Below are 19,060 nucleotides of genomic sequence, written 5' to 3' on the forward strand. Positions count from 1 at the left end.
TCTTAGCCTCTTTAATTTGTTACTGATTGATTGATTAAGTGATAAGCCCCCCCTCTTTTCAAAATCGAGGTTAATAAAAGGATTTTTTTATCCCTTGCGCGCGCGCGCACACATTTATATGTAACCGAGATTGATGAGTTATTACCATGCAGCGGATCAGGGGCCAGTTGATTCCACGGAAAAAAGGGTGCTGTTTTATTTCATTGGCTCCACTGGTTGATCCTAAACGGTTTGCAGGATCTCTATTTAACAGTGCATGAATCAATTGCCTGGCTGCAAGACTTACCTGCAACATCACAAAAGCTCATTTACAGATAAGAACAGAATCACATGTACTTTAAAACTGACAATGCTTAGGATTGCTACCCATTGTCATTTTGAGTTTAGACCAGTTGATGTTTCTATTCCATGTTACCCACCCATGGAATGGAGATTAGCAGCAATTCAGAGTGACATTATTTAACTCAAACTGAAATGAAAAGTTGGGAAAACTTTACAGGAATGCTACTTGGAAAAGTGAGGTCTTTGCGCAAGATGTTGGCAAATGTCTTCTGCCTATTTCTCCCCCTGAAAGGTGTTCGGCCATAGAGCATCTCATACAGCAAAATACCTAAATTCCAGACATAAATGAGATAAATTCAGAGCGGTAAAAGCCATCTGACCCAATGCAAGAGCAGAAGACTTTTATTTTGATGCAAATCATGTGAATAACACGCTCAAATTTAGGATAACAGAGTCGCGAGGAATTGCTCGTCCAACATATTCTTTGCAGATAATCACATAAATTCACAAGTGGGCAAAACTTGGTAGAAACACGTAAACATGATATGGGGTGTGATGAAGATGTATAGAAATGATTGAAAAGCTAGAATTCATGTTGCTGTTTCCACCTTGTGTGATTAAGTCTTGGGATTGTATTATTGTAGTTAACAGTACGAGTTCCAACACCTCGTCACATTTGGAAACATCATCAGTTTGTCATCTAAGAAATTACACAGGCAGTCAGGCCCATGTGTTAACTAACATGAATGGCTTTAAGAACTGCAACACATTCTGACCATAGTTAAGATTCAGAGGCCACATAAGCAGTCAAGCCCTGTTTTAACTGCATTTGTAGCCTGTACATTGTGGCAACTATCATTACATGGTTAATCTTGAAAATGGTTCTAATACCTTGTTTGTAGTAGGGCCTATTGGCAATCTTGTAAACATTTTGTCATGAACAATTATTATTGACTAAAGTAACCTAAATTAGACACATGTCGTCAAGTATCCTTTAATTACCATCACCAACTGATCTGAGAAAAAACGGCTGCTTTCTGCCCAAAATACATTAATAGAAGAATTACAAGGACACACCACAGTAACATACAGAAGTACCGGAGTCACATGGGTTCTGTAATCATGCATGCAACATGTGCTTACCAAGAGCCCACCAATCAATAGCACTACTGTGGCCTGCGCCTGTGATGATCTCCTGTATTCAAGTCATCCATAAGCATTTTGAAGAAATTTATGGACAAAAAACTGATGTCTACTTGAAATGTTTATTCTTGGGTCAATATGTCAAAGGACAGTTGAATGCTTCATCGAACAGTAAAAATTCACTACAGAATATTTTCACTAATTGCTGAAATTCACTACATTACAAAAGCTAAAAGTTAACCCACAAGAATGGATGACTCAAGCTTCTACGGAGGCAATTGTGGGACCCTATTTTCTGAGAATTCACTAAGCATGTCTTATTTCCTCACAGTACTTTAAATACATTTTGGAGAGATGCTGTCTCCAATCGGTCATTGTGTGAAATTCATTTGCATAAAAATTAGTTTTGAGTTATATTTTCTCAAGAACCAGCTCCTGGACAAGTCAATTAGTACTACCGTTTTAAGTTATAGGGCTTAACCTATGTCGTGGACAAGGCCACTAGTGTTTGGTATGGGGGTCTCCAAGCATCAGACCTTAGAAAAACTTTAATCACAGTATGCTTAGGTGTGTATAGGAATGTTACATGAGGGAACATGGACATGTAGTGAACAATTAATATTAATGTGTAATGCATAACATTCTTTTTTCTTTTTTTGTTTGTTAGGTGTACTGCCTAACATTCTAAAGATAAATGATTATTCAGAAATGTAACAAGTCTTTTAAGGAGGGGGAGGTTCCTGTTAAGATTTGAATATGTGGCTTCACTTGAAACATATTATTGAGTTGGCAGGAAAGCATGCTGTGTGGCTTATGTGTATGTGCTACAATCGTTTTAGGTCACATTTCAGGGCACCTAGATAACCATTTTAACATGTGACCATAAAGTATGGATACTTTCATATGCTACGAAGTGAAAAATCCAAAGTAATCACCAATAGAAATACAAAATGGAAACAAAGAAAAATGTCCCTGTAAACCTCATCAAACTTGCTTTATTTCTTTTAGAATTTCCAGATTTTTTGATGCCTATTCTATTGAAAAACTTGATTTAATTTATACATTAGGTTAAGTTACTAGCATCCTATTATTGCAAAACAATTTGATTATATTTTGATTCTGAAAACCCATGTCAATAAATTCAGAGCTTGAAAGTTATAACCCTGTAGTGCTTGGTAATCAAGTACTATACTTTTCAGTTATGGCAGTTACAACCAACAAATTTCCACAAAAAAGAAGGAAAACAGTTTTAAGTAGTTCTTCATTAACCTTAAGAACATCATCAACCAAAGAAATGCAACAAGTAAATCAACTCAATCTAGTTCACTGATTAAAGTATTGGAAGGAGCAGCTCCAAAAAACAAGCAAATGAAGATTCATAATACCGGAGCAATGTATTCTTCAGTTCCAACGAATGAGTTTGATTGTGTAATTGGTTCTGCAACAAAAGTTGGTGGTGGTTGACTCCTAGACCTTCTCTTCTTAGGAAGATAATGCTTTATAATCTGCAAATGACACTGAAATATTCAAAAGAACTATTCTAGGATCCAGTAGATATCCAAAGAAGACTTATTATATTTTGATTAGCATGACAGATGTATTGCATGGCTAAAAAGACACAGGACACAATTCGCAATATCCAAAAGAGCCAAGGAGTAGCAGAAAATGAATTCAAAATGAAACAACAATTGAATGAAAGAGTGAATATTTTTTTCACCTACCCTGAATTGTAATATAGATATTACAGATGATATTATTCAAAATGAATTCAAAATAACTGGGCAATACAATTTAACCAACTCAGCACTGTTATTGACACATCTTACATTACAGTGACAAGAAATAAAGCATAAGCTTCACCATGCTTTGCACGACACAAAGCTGAGGAGGTAATAAACAAGACATTGATAAAAAAAGAAAATGCCTTTTTTTTTTTGGTAACATGGGGTGTCTGAACCTTTGGTCAGACTAATTCCCATGGGTCCATTCAAACTGCCCTCTCCACATGCACTGGGTAAGACTCCACCCAAGCAGATGGTGGACATGGATCCAAGGAAAGAAACCGGTAGTTCCCATGATTCTATACTCTAATCTTTTCTTTGACTGCATTGTATGCTACATATCAAAGAGAATGCAGGGCGAAGTTGAGTATGAGGAAAGAACAGAAAAAAGTTTAACTCAAATGTTACCCGGAACAATGGGATGGAAATTCTTCTTTTTTCTTCAGAAATGACATGGAAAAACAGAACCGAGATAGGCCATGAACACTAATGACAAAGCTTCATTCAGTTTGGTTGAGTTATTTACAAATTGACTTTTATGGAGATACGAGGGAAAAGGTTTATGATTGGTTGGAAGAAGGGCAAAAAATCCCAAAAAGGAATGGAAGAAACCCACTACAAAACCCCTGGGCAGGGAGGCAGGTAATATGCAGTCTGTTGCTGGTATCTTCATGGAATCAAAATAATTAAAAATATCAAAAGTGGCCAAATATTCAATCTTATTCCCCTTGTAGGGTCGGATGAATATATATACAAGATGTTCTACCACAATAGGCAGCTTCCAAATCTAGATTAGGCAGTTTCCTAATCTGGATTTGGAAATATATACAATCTAGGATACAACTGAAACATATAATCAAGACATAATCTTCTAGGAAATGTAGCACAGAAGCATATCAAGTCCAAAATATAAACAAGGGATCTCGGTAGTTTCTAACCAAAAAAAAAAAAAAAAACCAAAAAAGAAAGGGGGAAAAGAAACAGAAATGAAAAGGAAAATACTGTGAATTAAGGACCTAAGTCAAAAAATGCATAGCTCATTGCATGCGTATGATTCTGATAAAAGAAATGGTACAATCATCCAGCCAATTAAACACGTGAAAGCAAATAACTTCCTGTAGAGATGGTATATTACTTGAGGTTTACAGGATGTCATAAATGACAGATCAAAGTCAGTTAATACAACATGGCCATCCTTTTGAAGCAGCAAATTTTCTGGCTTCAGGTCCCGGTAAATTATTCCTGTACCATGCAAATGCAAGAAAGTATTAATAAGGCATGTTTATTTACACACAAGCAACTAATGCATAGGTTAGTTACTTTTTACTTCATTCAAGAACATGCTTACGGCCAAAGAAATAAAAGCCAAAGCTCTACTTATATTCAATCACATATGATATGCTACTCATTGGTTCAAGTAGTGGATCAACACCTACAGGAAACTACAGGTTTAATAATAGAGATATTTCACTGGTTGATTAAAATCATGCACCACAGGTTGGGACACCAAAATTTGGAGAGACTTCAGAAAGCATTTTTCAACAATGCAGTGAACCACACTCCTCTTTGCCACCCCAAAATAATGAATAAAAAAAATTTCCCAGAGAGAAAAAGATACGACTGAGGGAGAATGACGAAAAAGTTACAAAAGGGTTTGCCTGCCATTGGTGAGGCTACCAGTTAAATCTCATCACTGAACTTCTTCACGTGCCCTCATGTGTCGTCTGTCTGCTGGTTGTGATGCTCACTTGCCAGAGATCCTGTCAGTGCATGTCAACTCCATCCAATCTTGACAACACCCTCCATCCTCCCTTGGCCCTCTTCAATTGGGTGACTATGGCCTGAAGGATCGAAAAATGTGCCTTTTGAGCATAGGATTTCTATATCGACTTTCGTTTACTCCCACTTGGAAGTCATTGTTAGGTAAAGCATCTCTAGCAGATGCGATCAGTGAATCTTCTTAATTGCTCAGAGAAAGGTATCAAAGTACGAGTCCTCAATTCAGATTCGATATCTGGCCTTTCTTCTGTTGGAGTGAATCCTGAATCCCTTGATCTGTTGATTTTAACTTGCATTGTATGGCTATACAAATCGTTTGAAACGTTAAGCACTCTATTCCAAACCACACCTCTTTAAATCCTCAGCTATCTCTCACCCTTTTGAGCCATAAATCTTTGTTTTTCCATTTGCCTTTGCCTTTTTGTTTAGTGCAATTACTTCACCACTTTGGTTCATGTTTTCAAAGTGCATGGCCATCTTAAAATTTCTTGCACTATCTTAAGAGTTCTTCTGGTATTGCATTCAACATCTTCAAGTTCTCAGAACAGTCAGTATCATTTTTTCACTGGGATGTTCAAAATTATCTTCACCCTGTAAAGAAAAAGTGAACTAAAGATAGGGATGCAAGTTAGTCAGTAATCTGTACAGACCTAGAAGCAGACTAATCTACACCCTCCTTGCATCTACACTGTCCTCCAACCTATAATTAACCATTTAGCTTCTCTTATTAGACTGGCAACTTTTTTGACAGGAAGTCGCCTCTACCCATCTGTCTTGAGACCATGCCTGCTGCCTGTTGGCCGCTTCCTCAAGACAGTAGACAGTCTAGACCTTCCAGGGCTTTCTCAATTTGGTTAAAAAATTCTCATTTCTGGCCATTGACTACTTACTACCTGTCAACAGTTCACCTTGAACTGTCAACCGCTCTGTGGTTTTGAGACTTGCACACTTACATTTCATTCCCTTTGACTCTTTTAATGGCCCCCATCCATTAAACCCTGTGTAGAAGCACTTCCTTTATCCACGTGTATCATATTAGGCCCCTTTTTAACACATTAGGGTCACTTGGGGTCCTTTAGTCTTTCTTTTGGTATATTCATTCAATTACTTTATTTGTATACATCAGATATGCACTATTCTCCCTACACATGGGCGTCAAATGTAAAAGCACATAAATCAGTGCATATTATATAATTGCCCCCACAAAACCTCAAAGTACATGGTTCATTCTCAGCCTCCTCACCATTCACACATCGAGAGTCAAAACGTTTTAATGTATGAAAGGAAAGAAATAGTTGGAGAAAAAGTTATCAGTTCTCAGTTGACAAAATACCTAAACAGTGAAGATATTCCAAGCCAATCACGACTTCTGCTGCATAGAACCTGTAGATGCATGGCAGTCAACATTAAACAAGTATTGTGCGCGGGGACAAAAATAAGTGTGTGCATATCGAATGGATATAATTATAATTTATTGTGATGATTCTCTAAATAATAAAAAGAAATCCCCCTAATGAGTCAATCACTTCCTTGCACAACTCAAATATATGAACATCATTCTATATAAATATGTAACAACTTTGTAAGGTATGAAAAGTTTCATACATCCTATGCTTGCAATCACTCTCTTGAGGGTTCCAACAAAGGGAACATTTTCTGTGATGCACTGTTGAGTAATACACACAAATAATAACATAAGCTCTCTGCCCATCCCATTAGTTAAAAGTTTTCTGATGAGTTGATTTCATGAAATCAAAAAGGCATTCAGAGCAAGCAAGAGGTCCTATCTAAACCTCACTGAAAGAACAAGATAAATACTTTCACATGTTTGGCCATCTTATGCATGAGAATGTGGGCAGGTTAGGGGACAATATTAAAAGAAAATAAATAAATGAATGTTTCTCCTCCCAAAAAGTTCAGATTTTTAGGTTAGTTGGTTGTCGACAATTCAATGTGTACTTCATACAAAATTCAAGAGCGAGCAGGAACAACTAGCAATAACCAGCAATATTTCTATTAACGGTGGTTTTTAGGCTAAGAATGGTTTTGTCAACATTAACAATAAAAGAATACACTAAAAGTACCTTGCAGAGTCCTCTTTAAAAATTTTCATGGGTTGCTTGTCAAGTAAGGCAAATAACTCTCCTCCAGGACAAAAGTCCGTTATCAAGCAAACATGTGTAGACGTCTGAGGCCGAAATGGGCATTAGTAAACCTTCCTTCAAAAGGTAGTACAATACTTGAAAAAGAGAGTACCTTCTCTAGAAGCATCAATAGGAATTTAAAATCTCATTAACAGTGAAAGTTTAGTTATGAGGATGCCCTTTTAAATATATTAGAAGTGCAATTATTACAGAACTCATGCTCATATGATGTCTCAAACACTAAGATAGTAACCTTTTTTTGTGTCTATTTGCATACGGTGTAGACATCATCTTTTGTGCCAAGCATAACATTTGCACTCAGTTCATCTAATGATTATAGAGAGGAAAGAAGTTCAATACTTTCTAAAAAGCATCTTTACGGCTTTTCTTGATTTGACCAATCTTCACTTATCACTTTGAAATGAATACAAAGTATAACTGGATCCAAATAAATGCACTAAAATTTAATTGAACAAGTCATGCAAAACCATTGCAAGGGTGTAAGGAAGCTTATTAGAAAGGAAAAAAAAAAAAAAAGAAGTCCTGTTCAATGCTCATTGCCAATCCATTACTTAAGTAATGGCACATGTTTGGCCTAGTCATTAAGGCGATCACATGTGAAGGGATTTGTTGACAGTACAAAGAGTAATTAAAACTTAAAAGTTTTCTTTATCTCTAATAACTTAAACTTTTAGATGAGATGGTGATTAATAGTTTAACATAATATCAAAGCAGCCAAAGGTCATGGGGTGGGGTATGTGACTTAGTATAACAAGGGTATGTGGGGGGTAGGCTTAGTTGGTATGCTATTTGGGGTCGTGGTACATTTTTGAATGTAACTAGGGGTCGGAGTAAGTGACTTAGTATAGCAAGGGTATCTGAGGGGTACACTTAGTTAGTATGCCATTTGGGGTTGTGGAACATTTTGAATATTAATTAGGGTTGATAGTAAATTTATACTAACTAAAGTAATATATCTTATAATTTTTTCAATAAAAATTAATACTTTTATTAATATTTTAAAATAATCTTACTGATATTTATCCTCTTTGTCAATGCTGTGAGCATTGAGTTCTTCAATATATTAATTAATATTAACTAAATATAACTTTAGTAATTAAAAAATAGCAATAGAAATAGCAAGAATTTTAAAAGAAAAACTAAATAAATTGTAAAAGAAAGTCAGGAAAACAACAAAAACAAAACATTTAAGAGCATTGAGAAACAACAAAACATTAAAGAGCATTGGAAAGCACCCTTCTCACTTGCAGAATACACTGAGCCCATACTTACCTAAAACAAAAAGGAATATATAACCCCTTGCACAATCCGTTCATAGAAAGAAGCCAAACAAATGATTGTAAGAATAATAAAATAGTTGTCGGAGGTGGGTCGCCTGCCTCCGGCGACATTATCGGTGAAAGCAAGTTGTTGGAGATCAAGTCCACATGCACACACGTGACCTGTTTACCGGCGAGTGAGTCACGCATGTAATGTTTCCAGCGCATGACATGTCCAACGAACTTCCGACCACCACTGGCAAGCTCGCCTCTCTTCGATCTATGTGGGTATGCTTCCATATTGACAAAAAAAGACCTTCAATGACAAATTGCTAAAAGCCCAAAAACCTTTTGGAAACCAAGATGAAAATCTGGTTTGCCCATTTTTGGCAATCCAGTTCGCTACCTAGAGCGACCTGGGTCGCTTTCGACTGGCGAATTGGGACGTTTGACCCAAGTTGCAGTACCAGGGGTGATACCATGACCCTGGCTTCTATGATTAGGCCTCAAATTTTTGTGACATTCCTTAAAAACAAAAATAAAGAAAGAAAAGCATAAACAATTTTATCATCACAACAATACTTAAAAGGATTTTATGGACAGATAATGGGACTAAATACAGGATCACGTGACTGACTTAAATTTTTTGTCCAATATAATCCCTCAATTTGAATAAGCACATGGCAATATGCCGACACAACCTTAGGGCCCCAAAAATGCTAAATTGGTTAGAAAGTTTAAAGTTGCTACCAAGGCTCGTCCTTGTGTAAAGCATGCATGTGGTCACCAAAGGGATAGCATGCAAAAACAATGCAAACATCAGAAGTAAAGTTATGGAATTGGAAGTGCCCATACGCATTCACAAATTATATTGGTTAGAAAGTTTGATGTACATTCTTGGTTACCTTCTGAAAAAGCTAAAGCTTTTGAGAAAAGTAGTTAGAAAAATTGTATCAGAGTTGTAGTTCCAAGAGGGCTTATATTCCAGTCTTGTTATGCATGCTTGTGTCCCTCCCATAATAATTGATTTTTTTTTGTGCACCCTTGTTCTGTGTGTGGCAATGCACCTTAAGTTTAGTGAATCCACATGCACCCATGTGGTTGTGAGTGAGGGAGAGTATTAGAAAGCTAGACATACATTGTTGAGCCATTTATTAACAGCTTATGCTTTCTGGCCTCATAGTTCCTAATATGTCCTGGGATGTAAAATATTCCCTTTAAAACAATTATTGTCAGTGTGTTGGAAAGTACTAATGTGAATCTCTGAAAGAACAATAGTTGCAGCTTTGTCATAAATGGGACTCTATTAATTATATTGTTTACTACCAGTGCTGCACCTCATGCATCAACTAAGGACGTGCAAATGTACAGTGACCAGTGAGCTAGAGCCTCTTTTAGAGATGAATAGAATACGTGTCTCCATGCACATAGTGATATTGTTGGTATCCATGATACTGAAAACTGCCGAAGGATAAAACAAAGAGAGAACATGTAAAACCTGAAAAGAAGTGTAGAGTGTTGGAAGGAACGGATGATCCAGCAGTGAAATGATTTCCCTCTCAATGCATGCTCTGTGCACCTGAAAAATGGCTCTACATGCCTTATTTCATAAGAAAGCAATGATATGAAGTGATTATATATGGTACATCATCAAGGAATGTCTAGCAATGCCAGAAACTGCAAATTTCCTAGAGGAGAAGTCCATTTAAATCTACACAATTCAAATTATTGTGTTTAAAATACATCATAGAGTGACTAAAATAGTGCTGTAAACCTGTAATAAGACATTGTATGATAAGTACTGATCCTGGCAAGTTAAACAAGTCATGGCCCTATGCGCAAAACAAGTGAAAAAGTAGACTGCATATGGGACACAAGATAAAAATTTGGGTATTGGTACTTCTATCAACTTTACAATGCTACATGTCTCTTGCTTCACCAAGTAACAAGATACAGTAACTTGTCTACCATCAACTTTACATGCACAATCTACATCAAGAAGAACCTCTAACACATAGTGACCGGAATGGAGAATATGGCCCATTTGTAGGACAGATTTAATATACCTTAAAATTCAGTAAACATCTGGATGCGCAGCAGAGTCTGTGATTAACCTCAATAAGTGAATTTGTTGGTGTAGAACTCACATGCTAGTTTGTTTAGGTACATAAAAATCCTTCTTTTTTTTTTCTCTAAGATATAAAGATGTCTTTATATAGTTACTTTAATCCCAAGAAAATATCTTAGTGGATCCAAGTTTGTAGTCTAAAATTTCAGTTGCATGCATCTAATATTCCAGAACCTTTTTCCTAATCCACAAATATGATACAGCAGTGATCTTACAACTGCTTCATTTAATGAATAAAGTATGTTAGGGTAATGGCTGTACCAAAGTAACGTAGCTACTGGTAAACCAATCTTTAGGAGACTGGTTTTTAATCCTGAAGTGCTTTTCATTTAACTGACAAGCATTGCCCACAGTAGGATAATAAGAGAACTATGGTTGGATATCTTTACATACTTCTTCCTCCAAATCACCACAAAGAAATGCATTCTTCGCATCAAGTTCCTGTGAGGGAATCCCAAATAGGAACACAAGAAGAAATAAATGGATTATAACAGTTTATGTTGAGCTGAGAAAGAAAATCACGTTCTTGGTTGATAAATAAAATAAGACAGATGGAAGGTGCCATAAATTGGTCAATTACTATCATAAATATAATAGACAAGAACATTTTAGGAACTATCTATCCAAGGGCAAAAATAAATCATCCATAATAAACTAAGAAAAAAATAACAAAAGAAAAAAAAGTTAAATTCCTTCTTAACCACAAAAATAAGAAAACGAGCCTTCAAGCAACAAATCAAAATCTGAAAAATCTCTAAATGCTCTTCCCTAAATACACGCTAAATGCACCACATGAAGTAAAAATAACTGATCATCTAAATACACTCCAACCTTGTCTCAAGCACCCCAATCGAGATAATATAAGAGGTCTAACAGGGATGCCTGTAATATTCAGATTTTTTAATGATAGCGGCATTTTGTCATTTGGACCCATGAGGGCATTTTGGTAATTTTGAACGCAAACTTTGGAAAAAGGGGGGAAAGTGGTCAAACCTTTTACTTTGAAGTCTAGTTATCCATAATGATGTTTAAGCTTGAAAATCCGTGGAATGTTGGCTAAAATATGAATTTGTAGGAAAAATGGGAAAATAGCTTAAAAATCCAAATTAAATATGAAAAACAGTAGATAATTTTTGAAAATTATGGAAAAATTCCATAAAGGGTTTTTGGGGTGGAAATTACTGAACTATGATAATTGGGGAATTTTGGAATCTTCAAATATTTTTAGCAATTAGGAAAGATGCTCACAATAGGAAAGATAATGTTTAAAAATGAGGAAATTTTCTGAAAAGTTCCTGAAAAATATACGAGAGGATAAGGGAATTTTAAAGCTGATACATGTCAAGAATGTCTTAGGGATATGGGATAAACTTCAAAACTGCTTCTTTGATAAACAAGGATACTTAGGAAAAAAATCAAAAGATATATCCTTGGACTTAATAAATTTATAGTGACATATCTGTTCAAGAGATAAGATGTTTTATCAACAAATTGGGCTGATTTGGTTGAGAGGAAAGGGAAAAATCTATTTTAAAATTCGAAAGTTTCTTTATCCAGGTGGCTACTCTCGAGCTCTACAAAGAGTCTATTGAGGGAGACATGAATTTGAGTTAGAAGACATTTAGGACTTCGAATTTCCTAGTTAATTCACGCCAAAAAGTGGTCAGAGAACAGTGAAAAACTAGCAAAAAGTTGCTTTGTCAACACTGCCAGAGAATGAAGTTGGTCGTCAGAGCAATTTCTAGAGACATTTCTGTGAAATTGGACGGAAAAACTTAAAAGTCTTATTCACATAGAGCCCTAGTTATAGGGTTGAATATTTACAGCTTAGGAAAGATTACAAGAAGGAAGATTACAATAAAACACATTAGGAAAGTATCCTAATTTGAAATTAGGAAACTGTCCAAAAGAACAACAACATATCCAGCCTTTATCCCACTATGTGGGGTCGGCTACATGAATTCTAGACTTTCATGTATTTCTGTCTTTTGTCATATCCTCATTTAGATCCATATATTTCATATCAAATTTTAATGTCTTTCCCAAAGTCTTCTTGGGTCTACCTCTACCTCTTTTTGTGACTAATTGTTCCATTTCATCAACTCTCCTCACATGAGCGTCTCTTAGTCTCCTTCTCACATGACCAAACCATCTTAGTCTAGTCTCTCTCATCTTCTCCTCGATTGGCACTACTTCTACCTTATTACGAATAACTTCATTTCTAATTTTATCCTTTCTTGTATGTCCGCACATCCATCTTAACATCCTCATCTCCGCTACACAAGATTTATAAAATTTAGAAACTTCCTAAAAGGCATAGCATTCTAGAAGCAGACGTATAAGGCTGCTTTCCTTTTCGTCTTGAACGCTGCTTTCCTTTTCTCCTTGATCTTCAGTCAACAATTTCTGATGACTCCAGCTACCTTCCATTGGTGGAAAAAGGTGGTTCCTATTCCATGAAGAGTGGGCTACAAGGTAGAGGTGATTTGGTAGGCCAATGACACTCCAGTGACTAGAAAATCGAGTGGAATGTAGGCAAAAAATAACAAAAAGCTTTCATTGTTTGGAAGAAAATAGAGAGGAGTTGCATTACACTTTGGCAATCTTTTCTACACCTAGAAATGTAAATTCTCTATGTTTTTCATTTCATATGGCAGGCACAATGAGTTGTTTTAATGCATTAAATTATTGCAAAGTATGTTATGTATGCTTTTAAGCTTTGTTTGACCTAGTACATATAGGCTACGCCTATCTTGAGGCCTATAGAGGTGCTTCACAAGCATAGTTGAGTTGGATCTAAATATGCTAGAGAAGATGTTTGATTCACGATTTGCTAACTGATGTTAAAGTGCATGAATTTATATAAGTCATGAACATGTTGTATGATGCTTGAATTTGAATGCTTGTATGTGCATCGAGGATTTACTGTGTGTAGCTCTTTATTAACATTTTTCAGGTTGAAGATTTGCCAAAGGCAAGAAGAGAACAAACGGCAGGCCTTTTAGCACTCTCTCCCTTGTTTGATTGTCTCTCTTATTTCCTACCTAAGCTAATTTAGAAATTGTAATGAATAATATTTTTGAAATATTTATTTTATTTTGGAGGAGGCCAATAAAGGCTCTTGTGAGGAGAGTGGATGGAATGGAACAAGTATTTAACAAAAGAGGTAGAGGAAGACCAAGAAAAACTTGGTAGGAGACACTTAGGTTTGATATTAATTATATGGACCTTACAGATTATACGGCCTAAAATGAATGGAAAGCTAGAATTCAGGTAGCTAACCGCACATAATGGGATAAAGGCTTGGTGTGTTGTTGCCTACTTTATTTTGGAGCTTTGAGTTTGATATGAACATCTGATGGAATTTTGGAAATTAAGAGTTATCAAAAACTTATGTTTATGTAGGTTTTCACTAAGTGTTTAGATGAAAGATTGAATGATTATATGATTGAATGTCTTGTTCAGGTTATAGTCTTAGATTTTGAATGATCATATGATTGGTTACTTTGAGGTTTTAGTCTTAAATGTCTGTTGAAGAATTTATATGGTGATTTGATTATTTGGTTGGAGCAAATTCAACAAAAAGAACCGAAAATAAAGAAAAAAAAGAAGAAGATGAACTAGGTACTTTAACACATTGACAGATTTGGAAATCTTCAAAGAAAAATGGGAAAACCCATCTTAGGGGCGAGATAAAATTCCAGATACATCAGAGATACTTTGATATTTTATCCTGACCTCATTTAAATTTGGGTGTAAAAAGAGTACATTTGCTATGTGAATAAATTCGGAATTTATAGTCTACCCAGAAAGGTTTCCGGATGCTGACATCAGAGAAAGATGTAGTTAAAAAGGGCTCAAAACAATTTTGAAAAATTCTGTAAAAATAGGATGGATGTCCAAAATTGTCAGTAAGTCTATTTGGAAATTTTGGTACCATTTGAAAATCATTTAGTTGGTGATAGGAGGTCAAATCCGAAAGGGTGTACTGTGAACACTAAAAATTATGAATTGTTTTAGGGTGTAAATGAGTTCATAAAATTCTCTAAAAATTATAAGAGATGCCTAAGAATCTCAGGACTGTTCCAGTAAAATTTTGTAACAGAAATAAATTTGTCTGATCCCAGAAAAGTTTTTGGATATGGGATTTTAAGGATTTGCAGAATTGGATGTTATGCCAAAAGGGGATATTTTTGGTCATATCATTGAGGAATTATAGTTAAAAATTTAATCAGCTATATTATATGTGTAATTATGCTTCCACTATATCATGTGGAGTTTTCAGTACTATCAGGTGATTAAATTGGAAAGTTGTTTTTCTTGGAAAAGAACTTAAGTACTATGTAATTGAGAATTAGTGCTTAAAGATTTAGATTAAAAATTGAGTACAAGGAGATAAAAGAAAATTACCCGACAAATCTTCCACTGATGGCTCCACATGACATTGCAATGAAAGAGGTGATCTACCAACTAGTTGCTCTTCTTACACATGAATCCTCCAAAATAGTCTCTAATTCCATAGGTTACCTTAACCAGAATGGCACCTAAAGTAGTTGTCCAGACAAAACAGGCCATGTAGAAAGGAGCCCACAATCTGCAGAAATCCTTCCGTTCCAAGGGGAGCTTAAGCTTGCTTTATTACAAAGGTACCGGAACCATGGAACAAACAAGCTAAAAATAGCACTCCTCCTAATGGACCTTTCACAATCCTTGCCCCTTGTCTAGTCATTGGTGATCTTGAAGCGAAATGTAGAAAGTAGCCAACAAGCCAGTCTTCCAGTCTAAGAAATTTCACCTAAACAACAGGAAGAACACTATCTTCCAATGGGAAAGTGAAGCATGATTCCAATAAGACTATCTTATCTTAAGCTGCTAGAGAAGATATAAGAGCACCTCACACAGGGACCCATGGCCGCCCCAAATTCAACAGATGTCACCTTGAACCTATTAGACCCCGAAAACAGAATGAGCTTGTGAAACTCATTCCAAACACAAATTATTGCCTCTAAAAAGCCCAATTACAGATAAAGGAGATCCAATGGGATCGTGCTTCCTATACATTGGCCTCTTCCAAAATTATTTCTTCTCAAAAGTAAAAGTCTGCAGCTTACCTTGAAGAGATTAACTTTCCTATACCAAGTGAGGAAGACAGACTTTGTCCCAGCTAGGAAGATAGCATTTGAAATTATCCCTAATATCCTTCTCATGCCATAAAGAACATCCTATACTGGCTACTGCATCTTGAAACTGACAATTTCATACTATTTCCACAACCTACTCAACAAAAGATCTCATACGACACAACCAATAAAGTCGCATACCATAATAGTCAAACTATGGGTATAACCAAATCAAATAGTTGATTGACTAACATAACAAGGGCAATATGAAGAGGGAACCCAACTCAGCGAATCCTAATATGATTTAAAATACTCCCCTCAACATCAATATCACCCTTTAATACCCTGCCAATTTGTCCAAAAAAGTACCAGCATGTGCCAATAATAAGAAGCTAGTTCAAAATCTCACAACTTGAGAAAAATCTCAAGGAATAATCACAAGAGTAGAGATCAATCCAACAATTAGAAACTAAATGCAATAAAGCAACAAAGAATAGCCAACTACTAAAAGGAGGAAAGTGGCTGGAACTCACTGTTAGAGAGAGAGAGAGAGAGAGAGAGAGAGAGAGAGAGAGAGAGAGAGAGCATAGCTGCACTCAACAAAAGACAAAACTCATAAAAAGTAAAGAGCAAAACAAGAAATCTCTACTGGTTTAGTCAGCACTTATGAAGAGTAGTCCAAGTATCAATATGCTACAACAGCCCCAAATTAAAGACACCTAGAAAATACACTATTTTCCAAAAATAAATAATATTTTAAAGGCAATATCAAATAAAATCTAAAAGAATTGGAGGACAAACTGGGCATAATTCCCCTACTTAATCATACTAAGCATTTTTTAATCTTTTTCTATTATTAATGTTTTTGTCTGGCTAGATGACAAGTGCAGAATCAAGATATAACACCACAAGTCCCACATTTGGCAGTGGAGCGGGCATGTCTTAAATAAACCCCAGAGCTAATTTGGGCAAGAACCAATGGTATTTCGACTGGTATTATAGCTGACCTAAGTCCATTGTCATGCATGGTATGGGAATCCAACAAGGGGTTTGTAGTTAGGTAGGATGCGATGCGAAGGCTCAAAGAAGGGTGTTTTTCACAACCCAATATCACACTTGTAACATACTGGGGAAGCTGAGGGTATATATTATTTGGTTCAGTCACAACCCAATGTCATAATTGTATTGTAGTGGGGAAGGTCTTGGGTATAATACTTGGTCCCAGAGCCCAAAACTAACTTCAGCTAGGACTTTGAATGAGGACCAGTGAGGTCAGAAATAACTGGATAATAAAACTTCAACAACCTCATAAAAATTGGTAGAGACCTTTGTTTAGTTTCTTTTAGGCATTTACTAGTTACATGTCAAATAATATCACATAAAACACAAATGATCTTATGTAATGGAAACTATATAAATTTGGTAATGCTTGAATTACGGTTCTCTAAAATATTCAGACCTTGTTGCGCGTCAACATTACAGACTTGTCCATTGCTTTCATAGCATAGAGTTCACCAGTACCTTTCAGTTCCACCAAATGAACACTGCAACCAACACCAACAATACAGTTATTATATATATAGAGAGAGAGAGAGGGAGGGAGGGAGAGTAAACATAGACTTATAGAAAAAGAAGCACAAAATAGTTAACCTTCAACTTGGAAGAGTTAACTAATTGTTATCTCAAATGCAATAGAAAGTATCAACAATTTAACTATTACGATAGGAGAGATGTTGAACATTCCTTATATTATCTGTGAAATATCTAGTGACAAATGACCAACAAATTTCTAGAAAAGGGCTTGGGAAGTGTATTGAGGGTTAGAGGTTGAATAGTTGAGCTTATGGTCAACTATAGCTTGAAGTAGTTGATAGTTGAGTTGCAGGCAACTATAAGGTCACTACAGGAGCCAAAAGCCTTGAGAGTTGACCATTGAGTGAGTAGTTGATTAGGGATCAACTATAGGGAATTGACTAGGCTAGCATGATGTATTGGCAAACCTTAGTCAATTGCGTCAACTATAGCAAGATAGAATATGAGTCCAATTGACTATGGAGGTCATAGTTGACTATGCCTACAGTCACTGTCAATCAGTTCTGCAAAAAATTAACTGAGTTGAAATTTGAGGCCCATTTGAAGGACTTTGCAAATGGATTAAACTCACAATTTTAATATTGTCACGGATTTTAGCAAGGAAAATCTGATGATTATTTCTGATTCACTGCCTCATATATATACAGTTAGGAGGAGCACTACTCTACTACCCCACTTCCTTAAAATAAGGAAGCACTTAGCTAACCATCTAGATCATTCACTAGGTCCATAACTTAGCCCACTACTAAGTAAATATAACTGAAAAAAACATCATCGGCAATTACATGAAACAAATAACAATAATTTACACATCAGATAAATCTATAAAATTTGCCTATTATTCTTGACACTCTCCCTCAAGCTGGTGAATGGATGTCTTCCATTCCCAGCTTGCTTGTTAGCCTTTGAAATGCTGCCCTTGGAAGGCTTTTAGTGAGAAGGTCTGCAAGTTGACTTCCTTAGGCATAAATGGAGTGCAGATTAGACCACTCTCTAATTTTTCTTTTATAAAATGCCGGTCAACTTTCACATGTTTAGTATGATCATGTTGCATCGGATTGTATGCAATATTGATTGCTGACTTGTTATCACAATATAACTTCATAGGATCCTTCCATTTGACTTTCAAATCTTCTAAGATTATTTTAATCCATAGTAGCTCACAAATCCCAAGGGCCATTGACCTAAACTCTGTCTCTGCACTTGATCTTGACACAACATTCTGCTTCTTACTCCTCCAAGTCACAATATTTCCTCCTAGGAAGGTGCAATATTCAGATGTTAATCTCCTATCATCTATTGATCCTGCATAATCAGCATCCGTGTAGGCTTCAAGAGTTAGTTCTTGTCCTCTTTTGAATAGAATTCTTTTGCCTGGTGTGCCTTTCAAATAATGCAAGATTCTATGCACTACTTTCAGGTGTATCTCCTTAGGATTGTGTATAAATTGACTAACCACTCCCACTATATATGCTATGTCCAGTCGAGTATGTGATCGATAAATGAGTCTCCCAACTAATCTTTGGTAGAGACCTTTATCTGTTGCAACATCTTCTGGACTGCTACTTAGTTTATGATTAGATTCAATAGGGGTTTCAGTTGGCCTGCACCCTAGCATACTTGTCTCGGTTAACAAATCAACAATATATTTATGTTGAGATATGAAAATACCTTGTTGTGGGTGAGCTACTTCAATACCCAAGAAGTACTTCAGCTTGCCTAACCCTTTAATTTCAAATTCCTTAGTTAAGCACTGTTTTAAACTTTCCATTCCTTCCAAGTCATCTCCTGTCATTACAATATCATCTAC

General features: G+C 35.9%; 1 protein-coding gene across 6 annotated transcripts in view; it reads right to left on the reverse strand.

Annotated features, from left to right (window-relative positions):
- Nucleotides 1-19,060, reverse strand: part of LOC127801335 (phototropin-2) — a 39,873-nt gene that overhangs the window by 436 nt on the left and 20,377 nt on the right. For 4 of the 6 annotated variants that reach the window (XM_052336344.1, XM_052336342.1, XM_052336341.1 and 1 more), the window contains exons 14-23: nucleotides 17,117-17,201; nucleotides 10,931-10,978; nucleotides 9,908-9,988; nucleotides 7,070-7,173; nucleotides 6,319-6,368; nucleotides 4,342-4,448; nucleotides 2,811-2,930; nucleotides 1,426-1,477; nucleotides 498-610; nucleotides 146-286 (exon numbers count right to left, since the gene is read on the reverse strand). In XM_052336344.1, the coding sequence (XP_052192304.1) occupies nucleotides 146-286; nucleotides 498-610; nucleotides 1,426-1,477; nucleotides 2,811-2,930; nucleotides 4,342-4,448; nucleotides 6,319-6,368; nucleotides 7,070-7,173; nucleotides 9,908-9,988; nucleotides 10,931-10,978; nucleotides 17,117-17,201 (901 nt within the window). Of the gene's footprint in view, nucleotides 1-145; nucleotides 287-497; nucleotides 611-1,425; nucleotides 1,478-2,810; nucleotides 2,931-4,341; nucleotides 4,449-6,318; nucleotides 6,369-7,069; nucleotides 7,174-9,907; nucleotides 9,989-10,930; nucleotides 10,979-17,116; nucleotides 17,202-19,060 lie in introns of those variants that run through there. The other 2 variants (XM_052336345.1, XM_052336346.1) reach the window with 2 other exon arrangements.

The sequence above is a fragment of the Diospyros lotus genome, chromosome 5, assembly GCF_014633365.1.
Source record: "Diospyros lotus cultivar Yz01 chromosome 5, ASM1463336v1, whole genome shotgun sequence".
In the NCBI taxonomy this organism is placed as follows: Eukaryota; Viridiplantae; Streptophyta; class Magnoliopsida; order Ericales; family Ebenaceae; genus Diospyros; species Diospyros lotus.